The 19,146-nt window shown below is 46.2% G+C and overlaps 1 protein-coding gene across 5 annotated transcripts in view; it reads left to right on the forward strand.

Moving 5' to 3' along the window:
* The window catches only part of KIAA0232 (KIAA0232 ortholog), a 59,231-nt gene that overhangs the window by 19,133 nt on the left and 20,952 nt on the right, over nt 1-19,146 (forward strand). For all 5 annotated transcript variants that reach the window (XM_021677696.2, XM_021677697.2, XM_021677699.2 and 2 more), the window contains exons 3-5: nt 4,358-4,495; nt 17,167-17,233; nt 18,784-18,865. In XM_021677696.2, coding sequence (XP_021533371.1) covers nt 4,358-4,495; nt 17,167-17,233; nt 18,784-18,865 — 287 coding nt within the window. The remainder of the gene's footprint in view (nt 1-4,357; nt 4,496-17,166; nt 17,234-18,783; nt 18,866-19,146) is intronic.

The following is a 19,146-nucleotide window of genomic DNA, read 5'->3' on the forward strand; positions in this document are numbered from 1 at the left end:
CAATCTTGTATATAGAAAATCGTAAGGAATGAAATTAAAATTCCATTTACAACAGTATCAAAAAGGATAAAATACTTAGGAATAAATCTAACAAAAGAAGTGCAAGGCTTGCACACTGAAAACATCACTGAGAGAAATGAAAGAAGACCTCGTGAATGGAAAGACCTCCCGTGTTCACAATCAGAAGACTCCGTGTCAATAAGCAGCGCCCCGCACACTGACGCGCACCCAGCGCAGCCCTGTCAGAGTCCCTGCCGCCCATGGGGCCGAAATTGGCAAGATGATCCTAAAATCCATATAGACCTCTAAAGGGACTCAGAATAGCCAAAAAAAAAAAAAAATCTTGAAAAGAAGAAAGAAGTTAGAGGACTCACACTTCTCAATTTCAAAACTCACTACAAGGCTCCGGTAAGCAAGGCCACTTGGTACGGTGTACATACGCTATAGAAGATGGAGGTGAGCGTCAGGAGTGAGCCTGTGTATTTTTGGTCTAACAAGACCGTTCACAGGGGAAAGAATGGTCTTTTCTTTTTTTTTTTAAAGATTTTATTTATTCATGAGAGACAGAGAGAGAGAGAGGCAGAGGGAGAAGCAGGCTCCCAAGGAGCAGGGAGCCCGATGCGGGACTCGATCCCAGGACCCTGAGATCATGACCTGAGCCGAAGGCAGACGCTTAACCATCTGAGCCACCCAGGCGCCCCAAGAATGGTCTTTTCAACGAAAGGTGCGGAGACAACAGAGTAACCACCTGTAATGGAAGTTGGACTCCTACTTCATACCACATGCAAATGTGAACTCCATCTGGTCTCTAGACCTGAATGAAAGGAGCTAAACCATGAGGCTCTTGGAAGAAAATGTAGGAGTGAATCTTCATGACTTGGAGGAGGCAGTGATTTCTTGGGACACCAAAAACAAGCAGCCAAGACCTCAATAAATGAGACTTTATCACAATGAAAAACTTCTCCAACTCAAAGGACACCATCAAGAAAGTGAAAAAAACCTATAGAATTGGAGAAAATGTTCTCAAATCCTGTATTTAATGAGAGATGTGTGTTCAGAATAGATCATTTAAAAATGGGCCAAGTATTTGAATAGGCCGTTGGTATATCTTCTCTGGACAAATGACAGTAAACACATGAAAGGATGCTCCATGTCGTTAGTCATTAGGGAGATGAAGACCATGATGAGACACCACTTCGTGCATGCTGAGATAGCTAAAATAAAAACCCAGGAGATGACGAATGTCAGTGAGGATGTGGGGGAGGTGGAGCCCTGAGACATTGCTGGTGTGATGGTGAAATATAGCTGCTTTGAAAATAGCCTGACAGTTATTCAAAAGGTTGAACACAGAGATGCCATGTGATCCAGCAGCTCTACTCCCAGGTGTATAACTGGGAGAACAGAAAATATACATCCATACAAAAACTGGTATGTGAATGTTCGTAATAGCCAACAGGTAAAACAATCCAAATGCCCATTAATGAATGCATGCACAGATGAAATGCAGTGGAATATTACTCAGTCAGAAAAGGGAGTGGAGCACGGATACATCCCACAACCTGTATGAAGGATGAGCCTTCAAGACCTCAGACACAAAAGGAAGTCTGTTGGATCATTTCATTTATATGGAATTTCCAGAATAGGCAGACCCATAGAGACAGCAGGTGAGTAGTTCCCCAGTGACTCAGGAGAGAGCAAAGTAGTGATGGGAAGGAACTGGTAACGGTACAGGGTTTCACTTGGGGGCGATGAACAGGTTTTATTTTATTTATTTGTTTATATTTTTAAAAGATTTTATTTATTTACTTGTCAAGAGAGGGAGAGAGCACTAGTTGGGGGCAGTGGCAGAGGAAGAGGGAGAAGCAGGCTCCCTGCTTAGCAGGGAGCCCGACGAGGGGCTCGATCCCAGGACCCTGGGATCATGACCTGACCCGAAGGCAGATGCCCAACCGACTGAGCCACCCAGGCGCCCCAACAACTTTTGAATACTAAAGAGTGTGACCTAAGTGTAAGAAAAATCAGAAAATAAGATTCGTTTCCTTCTCCTACTCACCAAGAGATAAGCTCCTCAGTGACCTCTTAGTTCATGTGCACACATATTCACACGAAATGCGATTGTACTGTTTTATAGACTATTTCTCTTGTGTATACTGTGGATAGCTTTCTTTGTCAATAAATAGGCTTCATAATCTCTTTAATGGCTGTATATCTCATCGCCTGGATGAAGTATAACTTATTTAACCAAGTCTGCCTTATTTGGCGTTTAAATTGTGTCTGCATGTTTGCCTTGATTGACAGCACTATTATCAACACACAGTAGCTAAATGTGTGCGCAGAGTGGTGATTATTTTGTTAGGATAAATTCTCAGAAATAGAATTATTAGATTCAAAGTACACGGCCATGTTTAAGATGTGATATGTATTGTCAGACTGCCTCTGTAAAGAGCACCTGTCCATGTGAACTGAGTTTTGAAAGTCCCTTCCGTCTGCATAATAAAACTTCATTCAGCCCCTTGAATGTGGGTGACCTCTGCTGAGCTATAACTTCAGTAGGGAAACGTGTTCATAATCTCAAGAAGGAGAAAGAGCCAGTCTGAGCAGAGCAAACAAAAAGGAGTCCTGTTTTCCACTAATACACAGATAACTTCTCTACTTTGTTTTATATGCTAATGAACAATAGAATTACAACATTTCTTTCTGCCTTTGGAAGCTTCGAGTCTATGTTGTTACGGTTCTGTCCACTGTTCCTGTTAGAGGACAAACCCTATCACCAGAAGATACCTCTGATAAGGAATGTCTGGTTTCAGGTGTAGTCCAGCCAAACCCGTCAGATAAATGGAAATATACTGATAGTACTTACTTGGCCATTAAGCACATTTTCCCTTGGAAAATTGGAATTGACACCACTCAGCCAGAAAATATGTTTTTCGGGTTCATGAGATCTGCAAACATGCCTAAGAAATTAAGAAAAAGTATGCTAATTATGATGGGTGTGGAGGGAGGGACTGTTCTCCCACTCTTACCTGGTGGCATAAAAGTAATTTTTATGTATTGGATCAAAGTAAAAATTGGGTCACACAGTTGATGGTTATGATTTGATCTTTTCAAATCTTTTGTGTTTATTATGCTTTTCCTTCTTTATCTCCTCTTATTTATATATTTATAACCATGTCCTGAGGATCTGCTGTAGGCCACATCATCTTCTAAGTAATTTTAAAAATTTTTCCATTGTTTGTCATTCTGATCCTTTTTTTTTTTTTTTAAAGATTTTATTTATTTATTTGAGACAGAGAGAATGAGAGAGACAGAGAGCACATGAGAGGGGGAAGGGTCAGAGGGAGAAGCAGGCTCCCTGCCGAGCAGGGAGCCCGATGCGGGACTCGATCCCGGGACTCCAGGATCATGACCTGAGCCGAAGGCAGTCGCTTAACCGACTGAGCCACCCAGGCGCCCCCTGATCCTTTTTTTTCTTATGTCTGTCCACTGGTTTTAATCGTAATTTGTCAAATGGAAGTCTATTTATTTATTTTCAAATGGAGGGCTTTTTAAAAGGCAAAACAAAGTAGCAAAGCAATTGAAAATATTACTTTAAAGTCCCAGTTTCGTGAAATAGCTATAAACTTACATCTTAGAATATTCTATAGCCAAAGAATTTGTGGTAATGTTGAGGTGATGCTTACAATTTAGTTAAAGTTAAGTCAAATACAATATTCTATAACTAGCATGAATTCAAATCTGTGATTTTTAAACCATACAGAAAAGACCAAATGAAGCAGACCAAATTATTCTAGTTTTCACTGGGTGGTTGGATCATGGATGATTTTGCTTTCTTCCCACTTTTCAAATTTTCTTCAGATTTTTATTAATGGGCCTATGTAACCAAGGAGAAAAATAAACTTGTCATGCCAACATAAAATTGTTTTTTAGACTACAAGGTAAAGAAATAGGGATTGAACCATCTAACTGTTAAATGTTAAAATCTGATAGTAATATAAACACTCATTATCGAGGAGTGAGAATCACAGAAGAGAAGACAATTGTGTATGTAGTTTGGAATTTATGATGTACTTGCATTTACATACAATTGTCTGGTATTTATTAGCACTTACTGAATGTCAGTGGGCCATATTCCTTCAGATCATAAATAAATCATAAATAATATAATGAGAATCTGGGTAATAGATACCAACCAAACGAATGATTATTCCACAGCGCTCAGACTGACCATGTTCTGTGGTCTCTGAACTTACTAACGTGAATGTACTTGGGAGGGGAATGTGCGAGCATGTGGGAAATAACAGTGTTTGAAACTTGCTTCTTAGTCTTGTTCATTGAACTCTGTCTAATCTTATTTTAGGAGAATGACATCTTCCTGGGCTGGGAAAAAGGAGCTTACAAGAAATGGGGAAAGAGTAAGAAAAAGTGCTCAGATCTGACTCTGGAAGAAATGAAAAAACAGGCTGCTGTTCAGTGTCTTCGCTCTGCTTCTGATGAAGTAGGTTCACAGTTCATCTCTATTACTTAACAAAAGAGAGGCGGGGGGGGGATTTTTTTTAAAAAGCACGCAAATAGAACATCTTGACCAAAGAAACTTAGAAAAATAAACTACTCATTATCTTACCGCTGTGGTGTGAACAGTCAGTTTTTCCTCTAGGGCATTTTAATGCGTAAATGAAGTTGTATTAAAATATATTCTTCTAAAATACTATTACAATTAGAGTATACACCAAATTATGTATCCTTTTTTTCCCATTACGTCTTTTTATTACATTATCTTTATTCTTTGTAGTGGGTAAGTTCTGTTTCATCAAATAATATTCCAACAGCAATATAATACACTCTTTATTAAAGTGGATATTTACTTAGCTTGCTCTCTTTTTTTTTTAAGCAATCTCTGTGCTCAAACTCATGAATCCTGAGATCCCAGAGTCGCATGCTCTACTGACTGAGCCAGCCAGGCACTCCTGTTCATCTTGCTCTTTATTTTCTGTTATGCTCTCCAGAATATTTTCATTTGTGGCTCTTCCATATTCTAGATTATTTCTTTGGGATCCTTTCCTAGAAGTGGGATAGTGGTTTAGTATTTTAAGGACACTACATTTGCTTATGATTCATACTTATTTGTTTTTAGAAAATATTACAAGATTTTTTTTTTTTTTAAGATTTTATTTATTTGACAGAGAGAGACACAGCAAGAGAGGGAACACAAGCAGGGGGAGTGGGAGAGGGAGAGGCAGGCTTCCCACCAAGCAGAGAGCCCGATGTAGGGCTCGATCCCAGGATCCTGGGATCATGACCTGAGCGAAAGGCAAATGCTTAACGACTGAGCCACCCAGGCACCCCAAGATTTTTTTTTTTTAAGTAAGCACTACACCCTTGGGGCTTGAACTCATGACCCTGAGATCAAGAGTCGCATGCTCTACTGACTGAGCCAGCCAGGCACCCCATATAAGGTTATTTTATTATATTAATCTTCTAATACTTCATATAAAATATTTGTCATGTCCTTTAGCACCCTGAAAAACAAAATGGTTTTAGAATATAATCACCCATTTAAATTACTACTATACAATTCTTTTTTCTTTAAAAATTTTATTTATTTATTTGACAGACACCTTACAAACTACCCAATGAGAGAGAGCACAAGCGGGGAGGGGGGGTGGGAGAGGGAGGAGCAGACTCCCCGCTGAGCAGGGAGCCTGATGCAGGCTCGATACTAAGACCCTGGGATCATGACCTGAGCCGAAGGTAGACGCTTAGCCAGTTGAGCCACCCAGGCGTCCCGATACTGTGCAGTTCTTACTAACTCACTATAAGATGTACTCTCTGAGATCCCACTACTTTGAAAATTATTTTATTTTGCTTTTACCAGTTATTTGAGATGGTGTGGTTTAAGTACCTTTTATGAAGCAGAGTTGAATTGAAAGGATTCTGTCCTCTAGAACCTTCTTAATTTAAATGGGTGATTATATTATTTTTTTTTTTTTTTTAAGATTTTATTTATTTATTTGACAGAGAGAGAGCACAGGTAGGCAGAGAGGCAGGCACAGGGAGAAGGAGAAGCAGGCTCCCCACCAAACAGAGAGCCTGACGCAGGACTTGATCCCAGGACGCTGGGATCATGACCTGAGCTGAAGTCAGGCGCTTAACCATCTGAGCCACCCAGGCGCCCCTAAGTGGGTGATTATATTCTAAAACCATTTTGTTCTTTCAGGATGCTAAGGGACATGACAGATATTTTATGTGAGTATTAGAAGATGACTAAAACAATCCTAGGAGTTCTGTAATGGCTGATGTTGGGGTGACCGGCTTTGCTACATTGGGTAGTTTGTAAGGTGTCTTCTTGTGGCCACCGCCTAGCGCACACGCCTCCTGAGGCTTGTGCAGGAAGTCCCAGCTGTGCGTTCTCCCCCTGCCAGCACGTTCTCAGAGACCCAGCCCCTGGCACCGTCTCGTCCTGCTCATGCGGGCCTCACATCCTCAGTTGCACTGGCTCATTTCTGTCTTCCCTTCGTGACGTTCTCCTTGGGGACCGAGACCGTGAGCTCCCTGTGTGCTGGTCTGGTGCCTGACAGCCCGCGAGTGCCGTCTCAGGGGAGGCGCCGACTGTCTCTTGAATGCAGTTGTGCACTCGGATGTTCAGGAGTCTCCCCTTGGCATCCCGACCCTTCCTGTCCTCTCCCACCGGGTTCCTCTCTTGATTGCACGAAACTGCTGCCTCCTCGACTGTAGGAGAGGGATTTGCAAGTTAACCGCTCATATGGCTGACTTCGAAACTGTTTCATCACAACAAGTGGGAACATCAGGAACCTAGTTTAAGAAAAGGCGGGCATAGGGGCGCCTGGGTGGCTCAGTCGTTGGGCGTCTGCCTTCGGCTCAGGTCAGGATCCCAGGGTCCTGGGATCGAGCCCCACATCGGGCTCCCTGCTCGGCGGGAAACCTGCTTCTCCCTCTCCCAGTCCCCCTGCTTGTGTTCCCTCTCTCGCTGTGTCTCTCTCTGTCAAATAAATAAATAAAATCTTTAAAAAAAAAAAAAAAAGAAAGAAAAGGCAGGCATATACATGAAGGGCGTAGGGTTATCTCCCTGAAACCAGGCCTGGAAATGCACAGCCTGAGGAGCGGCCTCAATCGGGAACGAAATAATTGGCAGCTAAAGTCATTTACTCAATGATCCGCAGTCTCTCATTTGCTTCTCTCTCTGCTTCTGGGTCATTCTGCCTCTCTCTGAAGTCTGGCTTTCTCTCCTTTAGCACACACAGTGAGAAAACCACCCTGCCAGCCCCATCCCAGCACCACTGCTGAAGGCTAGTATCCACTGTTGAGCTAGGGAGAAATGTCATTGGCTGGGCTTGGGCAGAAGTCCCCCCACCCCCCAAATGGGTGAGCTGCAGGGAGGGGCAGAGTTGCCTGGGGGTCCACTCCTGGAGCAGGGCAGTACTGAGAGAGAAGGGGGTGATGTTGGGTAGTTTCCCAAAAGGTATTTTCTACCTGACACCGAAGGGAAAGTAAGTTGGAGTTGAAAATGGCGGATGGTTTTTTAAAGGAGAGGTTAGTTCAGGTAAATTCTTTGAGTAAAATCCAAAGAAGCTGCTGAGTCATGCTTGGGAGGAAAATGTGAGTCAGGAGTTTCAGTCTGGGAGAGGATCTTATTTCTTTGGACCAAAGTTGCTGAGAAATGCCTCTTGCCTTCAACTCGTGGTGAAGGAAAGCCGAGTGGAAAACCAGGGCGCCCAACATGAACCGCGGAAGTGAGGAGTACCCGCACCTTCTCCTAGCCTAACACAAGACCCTGCTCCCCCCTGCCTTGTGGCGTTCATGTCTGGTTCCTCCTAGCTGAGCGTGATGTGTGCTGGAAAGGACTTGGTGTCAAGTAGGAACAGTGCAGGCAAAGGAGAGTGGTTCTTTCCATTGTTGCTTTGGAAAAAATGCATTCCTTTGCCGGAAACTCAAAGGGGGGATTTTTGTTTTCAAGCCCAGTGAAGTCTTCTTGTTTGATTTGTTCTTCTCATTTCATAAAAAATGTTGCATTGCTTTTTCCTAACAATGATGGCTTTTAATCTTACCAAATGAAAATGAGCTGAGTAAGTGAATTTGCAAGGCATGTACTGGGAGCTGGGGACGTGCCTGCAGAATGAAGGAAGAGGAAGTAGGAAGTTCTCAAGCCTCTTCAGAGCGCTGCTGCTATGTCTGCATCAACACGTACACACTCTTTTTTTTTTTTTTTTAAGATTTTATTTATTTATTTGACAGAGACACAGCGAGAGAGGGAACACAAGCAGGGGGAGTGGGAGAGGGAGAAGCAGGCTTCCCGCCGAGCAGGGAGCCCGATGCGGGGCTCGATCCCAGCACCCTGGAACGATGACCTGAGCCGAAGGCAGACGCCCAACGACTGAGCCACCCAGGCGCCCCGACATACAGACTCCTTAAGCCAGCTCTCTGGGTTTTGGGGAGTCAGTGGAAAGAACTTAAAAAAAAATCCCTCTTTCCTTATGGCCTGTGACGGTAGAAAGGAATCACTGTGGATGTTCATAAACTGTAGGCTCTATGTCCCCAAGCTTTTCTTTCTAGAATCTGTCTGGCAGCTTCAGTGAAAATAAAGGTATGAAGAGGTCCTACATAGGAAATTAGAATGCAAAAGGTTTGTTTTCTGTTTTGGCCACAGTGAGTGTTCGTGTATGCGTATGATGTTCATTTCCTAAATATTGAGGATGGTAACATACATGGTGCCGTGCTTTGCTTTCCCACCCAGTCACTACCAACTGGCCAGAATCAAAAGTCTCAAACGAGCTTACAACCTGATTAAAATGTCAATGATACAACCATAAGACAGTAACATAAATGTGGCTGTCGTCGTATCAGGTAGGTGGGTAGGGGTGATGTTACGCGTTACCCACGAATTCTTTTCTCATGACTTTCATATGTGTGCGTGTGTTGTACTATTACAAGGTACAGTGTTAGTTGTTTCTTTAAAAGCATCCATAGCATCAGGCTCTTCACTGCGTCGTGGTTTCAGGAGGATGGCCGACTTCCCTGACTCCACTTTTACATACTTGTGAGGTGACACTGTGTCTCCTCCCACTCTCTCCCTGCAGCAAGTTGTACCCCCACATTGCAGCACATCTGTTTGACCTGCTCAGCCCAATATTTTGTCTAAGGGACGTCACCAAAACAGTAGGAAACTCCCTTATGTCCAATTTAATTTTAGACATTGAATAAAGTTTAGCAGCACCTGCAAAGACTTCGGGCAGTTGGTATTGATTCCCCCAGGAGGTCATGACCTTCGTGGGCTTTGCCTTGGTGAGGTCCGGGTGAGGTCCTGCTGAAGCTGCCGTTGCCGATTCCCTTCATCTGCACCAGCACGTGACCTGCACTTCTCCCGGTGCTCATTTTGTCTAGCACGGTTGCATCTGATTTGGTTGCAGTTGTACCAGGGCCTGTAAGGGGACGGTGCCCCTCATGCCCCCCAGATGGCTGGTGGCATCAAGGGATGCTCTCCTGAGCTGTCTCTCTTTGTCAGTGGACAGACCATGTGCCTGCTGTCAGTTACATCCAGACCTCTTGCCCCATTTTAAAAACCATAAAACAATGTTGGAGTTTGCCGGCTCTTGTTTTTGGAATCCCCAAGTTTCCGTGCTTCTGTTTTCTCGGTCCCTGGAGTCGGAGCTTTTTGTATTGTTTTTGTTTTCATTTTAACAACGAGTTCTGTTTCTGGTTATTTTAATGGAACTCCTGAAAGCTGCGTCAAAGCTAGTATTTCGTCTCCCGGTTTGGGTATCAGTGGAAGATGAGGAACCGCAGCAGGCCCTGTTCGGGGAGTAAGTCAGGCTCGCAGCGATGACTTGGTGAGGTTCTGGAAGTAGTGCTGCTGCTCGGCCTGGGCAGTCGCTCGGCCTGAGGCTGCCACGGAGCCTCACGGACGGATCGATGCCCCGGGTACCTTAGGGGCTTGTTGCAGTCGCTCATATTCCCACATTGACCGAAGCCCACCAGTGAAAGCCCGTCGTGCATCTTCGTATTTGCGCATGTGTTGTTTATATGCTGTACAGGGTTGCATATACAAAAACTGTTCCATGGCAGTCTGTTGTTGAAGTTAATTTTGACAATATATATTAATTGTGTCTTTGCACACTGACTTTTGAACTTAACTCATTCTGGATAAATAGCATCAAAACAATGATAAGTAACATTTATGGAGCACTTAAAATTAGAGTCTGAACATTGCAAGAGGTGAGGCTGTGCTCCCTCTGTAGGCCAGAGCCCTGAGAAGCCGGTCAGTGGTCGCTAAAGCTGAGGAGACTCATGGTGGCTGCGCTGTCCCAGCCAGCCCTGGCGAGGAAGCCTCGGCCGTATCTCAGTATCGATGGTGGGAGGCATTCAAGGACACCTGTAGGCCTTTGGGAGGATTTTGGCTTTTCCTCTGGGAAGCAGTGACGTGTTGGAGGGCCTGGAGCAGAGACTAGTGTAACCTGACTTCAAAGCTGATAGGACCCCGTGGGCCGCTGCACTGAGGCAGGACGGGACGGGACAGGGCACGGGCAGACTGAGAAGGTGGTGGTCTGGAAGGGAGAGGACAGTGAAAACTAGTGGGATTCTAAATACGTTTTGACGGGACTCAATTTGGGGTGGAGAAAAGGGAGGAGTTGGAGAGGATAGCTACAATTTTTGGTGTGAGCAACTGCAAGAATGCAGTTTTCAGGGATGCCTGGTTTGAGGGGCTCAGTCGGTTGAGCATCTGACTCTTAGATTTCAACTTAGGTCATGATCTCAGGGATAGGACATCAAGCCCCATGTCAGGCTCCGTGCTCAGCACAGAGTCTGCTTAGGATCCTCTCCCTCTGCTGTTGCCCCCTGCTCATGCTCTCTTTCTCTCTCAAATCTTTTTTTTTTTTTAAGATTTTATTTATTTATTTGTCAAACAGAGAGAGAGCACACAAGCAGGGAGAGGGGCAGAGGGAGAGGGAGAAGCAGTCTCCCTGCTGAGCAGGGAGCCCGATGTGGGGCTCAATCCCAGGACCCCGAGATCATGACCTGAGCCGAAGGCAGACGCTTAACCGACTGAGCCACCCAAGCACCCCTCAGACAAATCTTTAAAAAAAAAATATGCAGTTTTCATTTCTGAGGAAAGGAAATTAGGGAAAAAACACTAATCTGTGGGTGGAGGTATGAATAGAGCTTTGAACGTGAGCTTGCTGGGAAGAGGGCCACATGGAGACTCAGAAAGGATGGTTGGGTGTGTGAGGGCTGGCGGGGCTGCGTGGTTCAGGGAGGATGTGGAATAATAGACCATTGGCTTGTTTCTGTAGCTCCCCCAGACCCGGAGATCTCCTGTCTCCAGGGCCAGGTAGGAGGCTGGATATGTACGACAGTAGAGAGCGGTGAGGCCTGATGGGGCCAGATCTTTTGATCTCTCTTTAGAAAAAGTGGGAAATTGTGTGTGTGTGTGTGTGTGTGTGTTAAAGATTTTATTTATTTGACAGAGAGAGACACAGTGAGAGGGAACACAAGCAGAGGGGGAGTGAGAGAGGGAGAAGCAGGCTTCCCGCAGAGCAGGGAGCCCGATGTGGGGCTCGATCCCAGGACCCCGGGATCATGACCTGAGCCGAAGGCAGTCGCTTAACGACTGAGCCACCCAGGCGCCCCGAAATTGTGGTTTTTACAAGAAATTCTTGAATATCAAATGTCGAGAAGTGCGGATATGAGAAAAGGAAAGAAATGGGAACTGCTGAAATCTGTGGCCAAGGGGGCGGGAGGGCAAGCAAGTGGCCTGTGGGGGGTTGTGGCGTGGGCCATAAATCGGACTGTGTGCACGAGGGGGCGTTTTGCACCCCCTGCTACAGACGAGGCAAAGCAGTTATCTTTTTCTAAGGCTTCATTCCTCACTTTATTTGATCGTTACTTGTAACAGATGCTGACATCCTCTACTTCTTATGATAAATAACTGGTTTTTTGTCCATCATTCTAAGAAGAAGTGGATCTTGTCTTCCCTGGCATGTGGTAGGCATTTGATAATATTTATCCAATGGATACGTCTCCCCTCCTCTCTACCATATTCTAGAGAGCAGCTGTAAATAAGAGCTGGAGGCAGCCAGTGGGTAGATTTTCATAGATCTTCCTGTGGTCAGGGATGGGAATCACGACCCTCATGCAGGTGCCTTGGCAGAAACAGCTTTTTGTTTGGGTTTTTAAATATATACATATATTTTTTGAATGGCTATAGGGCCGAGATGTTTACTCTGTCTGCATAGTGCGTGCTCCCTCCCCCACTTTCTATTGCGTTATAGTTGGCCACATTACATACTTCTGCTACTTCCATGGCCACTGAAGGCAGGAGCTTATGAACCCGGGTATAGATTCTTCAGTTGTGTCACTTGGTGCTCTTTTGTTTATTGGCTTAACGTTAACTTAGTTCTAAATTTTAAAAAGTGTTTTAAAATGGAAGTGATCCTTTACAGTTTATCGGCACCGGTCATCGTTCCTTGGTATTTAGCTGGGTTTCCTCCCACTAATCTTCCAACTGTGCTTTAGAAATTCAAGTTTGAGGGGCGCCTGGGTGGCTCAGTCAGTTAAGTGTCCGCCTCTTGATTTCAGCTCAGGTCATGATCTCAGGGTCGTGGGATCGAGCCCCGCATCGGGCTCCGCGCTCAGCGCAGTCTGCTTGTCTGCTTGTCCCTCTCTCTCTGCTCCTCCCCCCGCAGCTCATGTGAGTGCACTCTCTCACTGTCTCTCTGAGATCTGAAAAATAGTAAAAGAGCTCCGTCCATGTGCAGGGTAGGAGTATTTGGAAGTGTGTACCTTGGTTAAGTACCCCAAAACTTAATGACTTACACCAACAGTCCTTTTTGCTTGCTCACAGTTGTGTGGGTCAGCTAGGACTCAGCTGGGAGGTTCTGTGGATGGTCTTGTGTGGGGTTTCATGCACTTGCAATCAGATGGCAGCTGGGCCTGGAAGATGCAAGATTGCTCTCCTCACTTGTCTTTGTCTCTGTGGGGATCACTAGCTGTGACCTCCACGTGGCTAGTATAGGGCTCTGTGCAGGCAGGTGGAGCCCAGGAGGTAGCATCCTGAGAGCACGGGCATCACACTCGCTGGTGTGCCACCGTGGGCGGGGCTTGCGCTGGGCTGAGTGCCAGGAGACATGGCTCATCGGGAGCCCCAAAGTGCTAGGCTTTCCCCGTCCTGACACATACTTTCTGGACCGATGGAACCAGGCAGGACACCAGGCACCCGAGATGGTGTGAGACGCCTTACTGGAAATTGCAGACTATTAAGTCAACAGACTGGTGAATGAATCCTCCCCGTCCCTTTCTTCCGTCCAGCTGCCATGGTGCCGAAGGTCGGGGCCGCTGTGAAGAAGAGACATTCAGGGGACAGAGTGATGTCTTCAGTTCTGAACACATAGCAGAGATGAAAATGCTCAGCAGAAGGGTTGGAAAGGAGAGTGGAGGGACTCCCCAGGAAGTAGAACAGGAGCACTGCAGAAGCAGTGGGCAGGAGAGAAGTTGGGGGGCTGGTGTAGGAAGTGCAGTAGCCACCCACAGGAGACGCATCATCCCTGGTGTCACCATTTCCTGGCTGTGGAAAGACAGGGGTGATCTGTGAATGATTTAGATAGGGTTGCGTGGTGAGCCCTGGCATGACGTTCAAACCCACGTCTTTTTGACTCCCCTGTTGCTCCCTGTGAATGGAACACCCGAGTGTCCTGTTGGTTAGTGACCACAGGGTTGGGGTGGGAGTGCCCAGCAGTTAGGGAATGTCCAGTTCACGTGATCTCTCCATAGAAGATGAACCTTTGAGATGGATAGAATAGCGACAGAAACCTTTGAATGTGGAGAGGAGAGAGGATGGGGGACTGAGTGCAGTGGCCTTTGTTTCCCTCATGATGACAACGATGGGTACTGTGGAGAGGCTGGAGAAGGACTGAACATACTGTGGAAAGGGAGCACATGACCGAATTCTCCAGGAGCAGTGAGGGAGTAGCTACCGCATCTGACAGAGGCTCGGGCTCCATGGGCACGTCTGTGTCCTCGGCACCTCTCGCAGCCTCCGGCGAGGGAGTGTGGCCGTGCCGGGGCCTCGGAGTCCGGGCAGAATCCGGGGGACTTGGGCTGATCTGGGTCAGGTTAATTACCTTTCTTACTCCTCCAGTTTCCAACTCAAAGCAGAGCAAAATTTAAAGGCATTTTAGAATCAGTGAATCCATTAATGAGATTCTGGAAAATGGAAAACATACACAAAATCTAGAAATGGCACCAGGGTTTAGGTGACTGATGTGACAGGCACTCTGATGGCTCCTCACACATCCGTCATCCTAGTTTGCCCTCGCGAATCTCGAGGGGAAAGTGTAGTGTTGTCAGCGTCCCGGATCAAGTTCACTCACCTGCTGCTCAGTGCGTATGTGCAAGGTGGGAATTCAGACCCAGCCCGGTGGGACCCCAGGGCCAAATACATTCCACTCGGCCATTCCCTCTGACCAGCAGGACAGGGCCCTGTCTCTCCGGGGGTCACGCCTGGCCCAGGGTGCTCGTGACCGTCCGTTGACCGAGTGAGTGCTAAACCAGTGGATGCTCATGCATTCAGAAACTGGCCAGTCCCCATGTGTGCTTCCCCAGTTTCTGGATTTGGAGGACGGTTGCTTGACTTTTAGCGTGCTCTTACTGTTCCGGGGGTTGGGGGGTATTTTCACACGTTCATTTGATGCTGGGCCATGACTGTGGGTGATACCGTTCGGAAAAACCGTTCATGAGTTCAGTGAGTGGTAGTATTTTCACCTGTAGTGTGTTCTCCCTTACAGTTGTCACTGTTAGTTCATTCCTTTTTTTTTTTTTTTGAGATGTTATTTATTTATTTATGAGGGAGACAGGAGCAGAGGGAGAGGGAGAGGGACAAGCAGACACGGGGCTTGATCTCACGACTGAGATCTTGACCCGAGCTGAAACCAAGAGTCAGATGCTTAACCGACTGAGTCACCCAGACGCCTCTAATTTACTTTATTTCTTAAGATGCGGTAGGCTCCCAGTATTCTTGAACGCCCTCGGGATATGATATACTATGGAAATACTAAAATACCTAATAGTTTATATCATAATTGGGAAAGTAAATGGGATTTCTCATTAACAGCAACAAATTAACATTGTAGAATGCCTGTTGGGAGATGAGCGGGTACAGTGCTGCTTTGGGTACCCCATTTTGTGTCTCAGTTTACAGTTGCAACCCCGCAGTCTAATGATTATGTGTAATGTAAGTAGGATGCTGCAGGAGTCAGGGAAGGAAGACAGAAGCCTGGTGGGGAGAGCTTGCCTCTCCCCTTAACAGAGTTAAGGAGCAAGCTCCCTGTTTTGTTGCCATTTATATATGAGAGCAAATATATATACTTCTAAGCTGCATTACTGCACAGAGCAACTCAACTTGACAGATGTGTGGACGCAATTTCCGAGACAAAGCATGAAACATAATATCTCGTCCCTTGGTTCTCATGCTTGTTCCGTGTAGATTGAAACGGCCGGCCGCTAGAGGGTCCCGAACGGACTTGAACAGGCGATCCCTAGAGGCTCGGTCTTCAGCACTGGAGCCTGGCACTAGGTTTAGAAACACAGGGACATGGGCTTGCTTACAGAGCAGCATGCAGCAAGCGGCTTGTCAGCTGACACTGGTGTTAGGTTCATGGTCTGGAGGAAATGCAATAAAACAGCCACATCGTGCACACCTTGAACGTTATGGTAAGCGGAGGCTTTCTGATGGGACTGTGGCGGCCGAGCAGGGTCTGGGACTAACATTTGCTGCGGCTTTTCTGAGTGGTTTTAAGGGAAGGACGGCTCTTTCGTGGCCCATTTCCCTGTCGCCCTCTGGCCTGTCTCCCCACTAAATGCTGTGGTCTGCCGTAGGTAGAGTGTAACTGTCCCTGTCTACAGTTAACCATTTTCTCTGTGCTCTGTTTCTTGCTGTTCAAACTGGAGCTGTGTGGTGTCTTCTTTTAGGATATCTATAATACTTGTGCTGAGTCATTTTGAGTTCAGTGAATGGGGAAAAGTTCTATTTTTAGCCCCTCAAGAACCCATGAGGGCAGCGGGTTGAGCAGAGTCATGTGCACCTGTCCGGGTCGGGCCCACCTAAGAGAGACTCACTTCCAATTTAAACAGGACTTTTGACCACTGAATAAGGGTTCTCAGAAATACGTTTGTTCTTCTCATACCCTGTGAAGGGTTTTTCTTTCTTCCTTGAGAAAGAGAAAATTGTTAAAGTTGAAAAGTCTACACAGTGAAAGCTGATTTGTTTGTGCCAGTTTGCAGTATTCCTCTTTCTTTAACCTTTGGCTCTTTTTTTTTTTTTTTTAATTTTTTAATTTATTTATTCATGAAAGTCAGAGAGAGAGAGAGAGAGGCAGAGGCAGAGGGAGAGAAGCAGGCTCCCCGCCTAGCAGGGAGCCCAATGCGGGGCTCGACCGCAGGACCCTGGGATCATGACCTGAGCCGAAGGCAGACGCTTAACGACTGAGCCACCCAGGCGCCCCAACCTTTGGCTCTTCTGGTTAGCCTCCCTATTCCAGGCTCCTGTGTGCACTGTCCTTAGCCGCCCCCCCCCGCCCCCAGTGGAGCCTAATGCCCTGCTCGTGACTAGTCAGAGAAAACTGAGCTTCCGTGCCCGCTCTCGGCCGTGGGGGCCGTGCACTGCGCTCTCTGTTGCCGTCATCAGTGTTCACTTCCCATAAGAAAACATTGGCCTTCTTTTCTCTAGACTGTGAGCTCCTAGAGGAGCTGCATGAGATTTGTGTGATTTCCCCCGCCCCGTGTATTGAGTCTGATAAAAGACCTTGCTCATGTAGATATCGAATATTGTTTTGGATGGTGACTGACTTGTAGCCGTATGACGGGCACATACGTGTGTCGGCCGCACCGCAAGCAGATGCTACACCCCTGGGAGGACAGGCCGTCCTGGGAGGCACGTTAATGTTCTCACATTTTATCAGTAAGTGCCACTGACTGTACTGGATTCGTAAAATACGTCTGCTAGGTCTGATTGGCAAACCTGGAGTGTTTCAGCTCTTGTGTGGTTTAAATATTGCTAACGTACTTCATTTGGAACAGGGAAGATTGGTAAAACCTTTATATTAAACTAAGAGTGTACAAGGGCCTGGTAGTAAACTAACGGGTATTTTTGTTCTCACACAGAGCTCTGGTATCGAGACCTTAGTGGAGGAGCTCTGCTCCAGACTCAAAGACCTTCAGAGTAAGCAAGGTGAGTGCACAGCCTCCAGAACCCGTCCGCACACAGTGGGCTTCGGGCACCAGGGGATTTGACTCAGGAGATGCTAGAATCGGCCAGAGACAGACAACAAGAAGCAAATCTCTGTGTCCAGTGTGTCGCCATCCAGCAGCATGCTGCGCCTTGAGCTGCAGTGGCTTCTTGGTCACCCTCAGCAGTCACTCGTAGATAATCCCTGCTCTCAAAGGAGCAACTTAATTCACAGGTGCCCTCATTGGGGGTGGCGGGTATGTTTGGTGTCCTCTTCACATCGAAGTACAGGGATCAGGAGCAATATTTTCACTTTCCCATCCTTGCCCCCCCCTTTTGGTATCTGCCTGTAGACATCAAGGCCTCCAAAGGTTTCGACTCTATTTCAGGCCCAAAAGGAACTTCTGCCTTGGCTGTCAGGTTTTTTTGGAAAGGCGGTTTTGGGGCTTGTTAAAGTCATTTTGACTCATGAAGCCTCACAGCTTCTTGTGGCAACTTTTCTGCAAGCCCTTGGTGAAAGCTACGTATTAAGGTCAAGGGTCTTGGTTTCCTTGTCTTCTCCATGGCCATTTTTGCTCCCCGCCAAGCCTTGAGCCTTCTTGAAGAGTTTGTTTGTTTGTAACCGAAGGCAGTCCCAGGAGCTAAGCTGAGAGTTCAGCCCTTCGCTTCTGTTTTAGTTGACACACAGCCCTTGCTCACCTAGGTGTTGTAACAGAGCTGATTGTAATGGGTTTTCTTTCTTTCTTTTTTTAAAAGATTTTATTTATTTATTTATTTGACAGAGAGAGAGGGAACACAAGCAGGGGGAGTGGGAGAGAGAGAAGCAGGCTTCCCGCGGAGCAGGGAGCCCGATGTGGGGCTCGATCCCAGGACCCTGGAACCATGACCTGAGCCGAAGTCAGAAGCTTAACGACTGAGCCATCCAGGCGTCCCTATAATGGGTTTTCTTTACAGATTAGTATCAGTCAGGATGAGTCAGTACAGAGTCCATGGGTGCAGAATTTTGTCAGGATCTCAACAGATGTTCTCTCCTTCTGGTGAAATTAATAGAGGATTTCAGTCTTCTAATCAGGTGCCTCTAGAGCGCTCGGTCAGTGATGAGGTGAACACTTCTCCCCTCCCAGCCCACCGTTAGTGTGGTTAAGCCAGAGAATTCCCTCTGGGACCGTGAAGAAAAGAGGTTTTTTTTGTTTTTTTTTTTTAAGATTTTATTGATTTATTTGACAGAGAGAGACACAGCGAGAGAGGGAACACAAGCAGGGGGAGTGGGAGAGGGAGAAGCAGGCTTCCCGCTGAGCAGGGAGCCCGGTGTGGGACTCGATCCCAGGACCCTGGGATCATGACCCGAACCGAAGGCAGACGCTTAACGACTGAGCCACCCAGGCGCCCCAAGAAAAGAGATTTTTATTAAAAAGACAGATGGGTCTAGAGTTCTTTTAAAGCCATAAAGCCTTTATAACTTCTGATTAAAGTTACTTGAAAAACTTTAAAAAACAGGAGCATTTATTAACTAGATATAAGACCTATCTTTCTGAATTTTTGTTTCGTAACAGAAGAGAAGATTCACAAAAAGTTAGAGGGGTCTCCCTCTCCAGAGGCAGAATTATCCCCTACAGCAAAGGATCAAGTGGAAATGTATGTAAGATTGTATTCAGTAATAAAGTGTGCATTTGTTAAAATCAGACTAATAACTGCTATGTGGTTTACAGTTTTTGTTTGTTGTCTTGTATTTAATTTCATATTTTATAATTCAGTAAACACTCGTTGAGCACTTACTATGTGCTTGACACAGAATTCAGACGTGAATAAGAGGGTCCTATCCTTATCCTACATATTGAATCAGTGTTTGTGAAATGAATGAATGGAGCAAGCAAGGTTATTATATATAGTCCATTCGCATGCTATCACACCAGTCC

Source organism: Neomonachus schauinslandi, chromosome 2, assembly GCF_002201575.2.
Source record: "Neomonachus schauinslandi chromosome 2, ASM220157v2, whole genome shotgun sequence".
Lineage (NCBI taxonomy): Eukaryota > Metazoa > Chordata > Mammalia > Carnivora > Phocidae > Neomonachus > Neomonachus schauinslandi.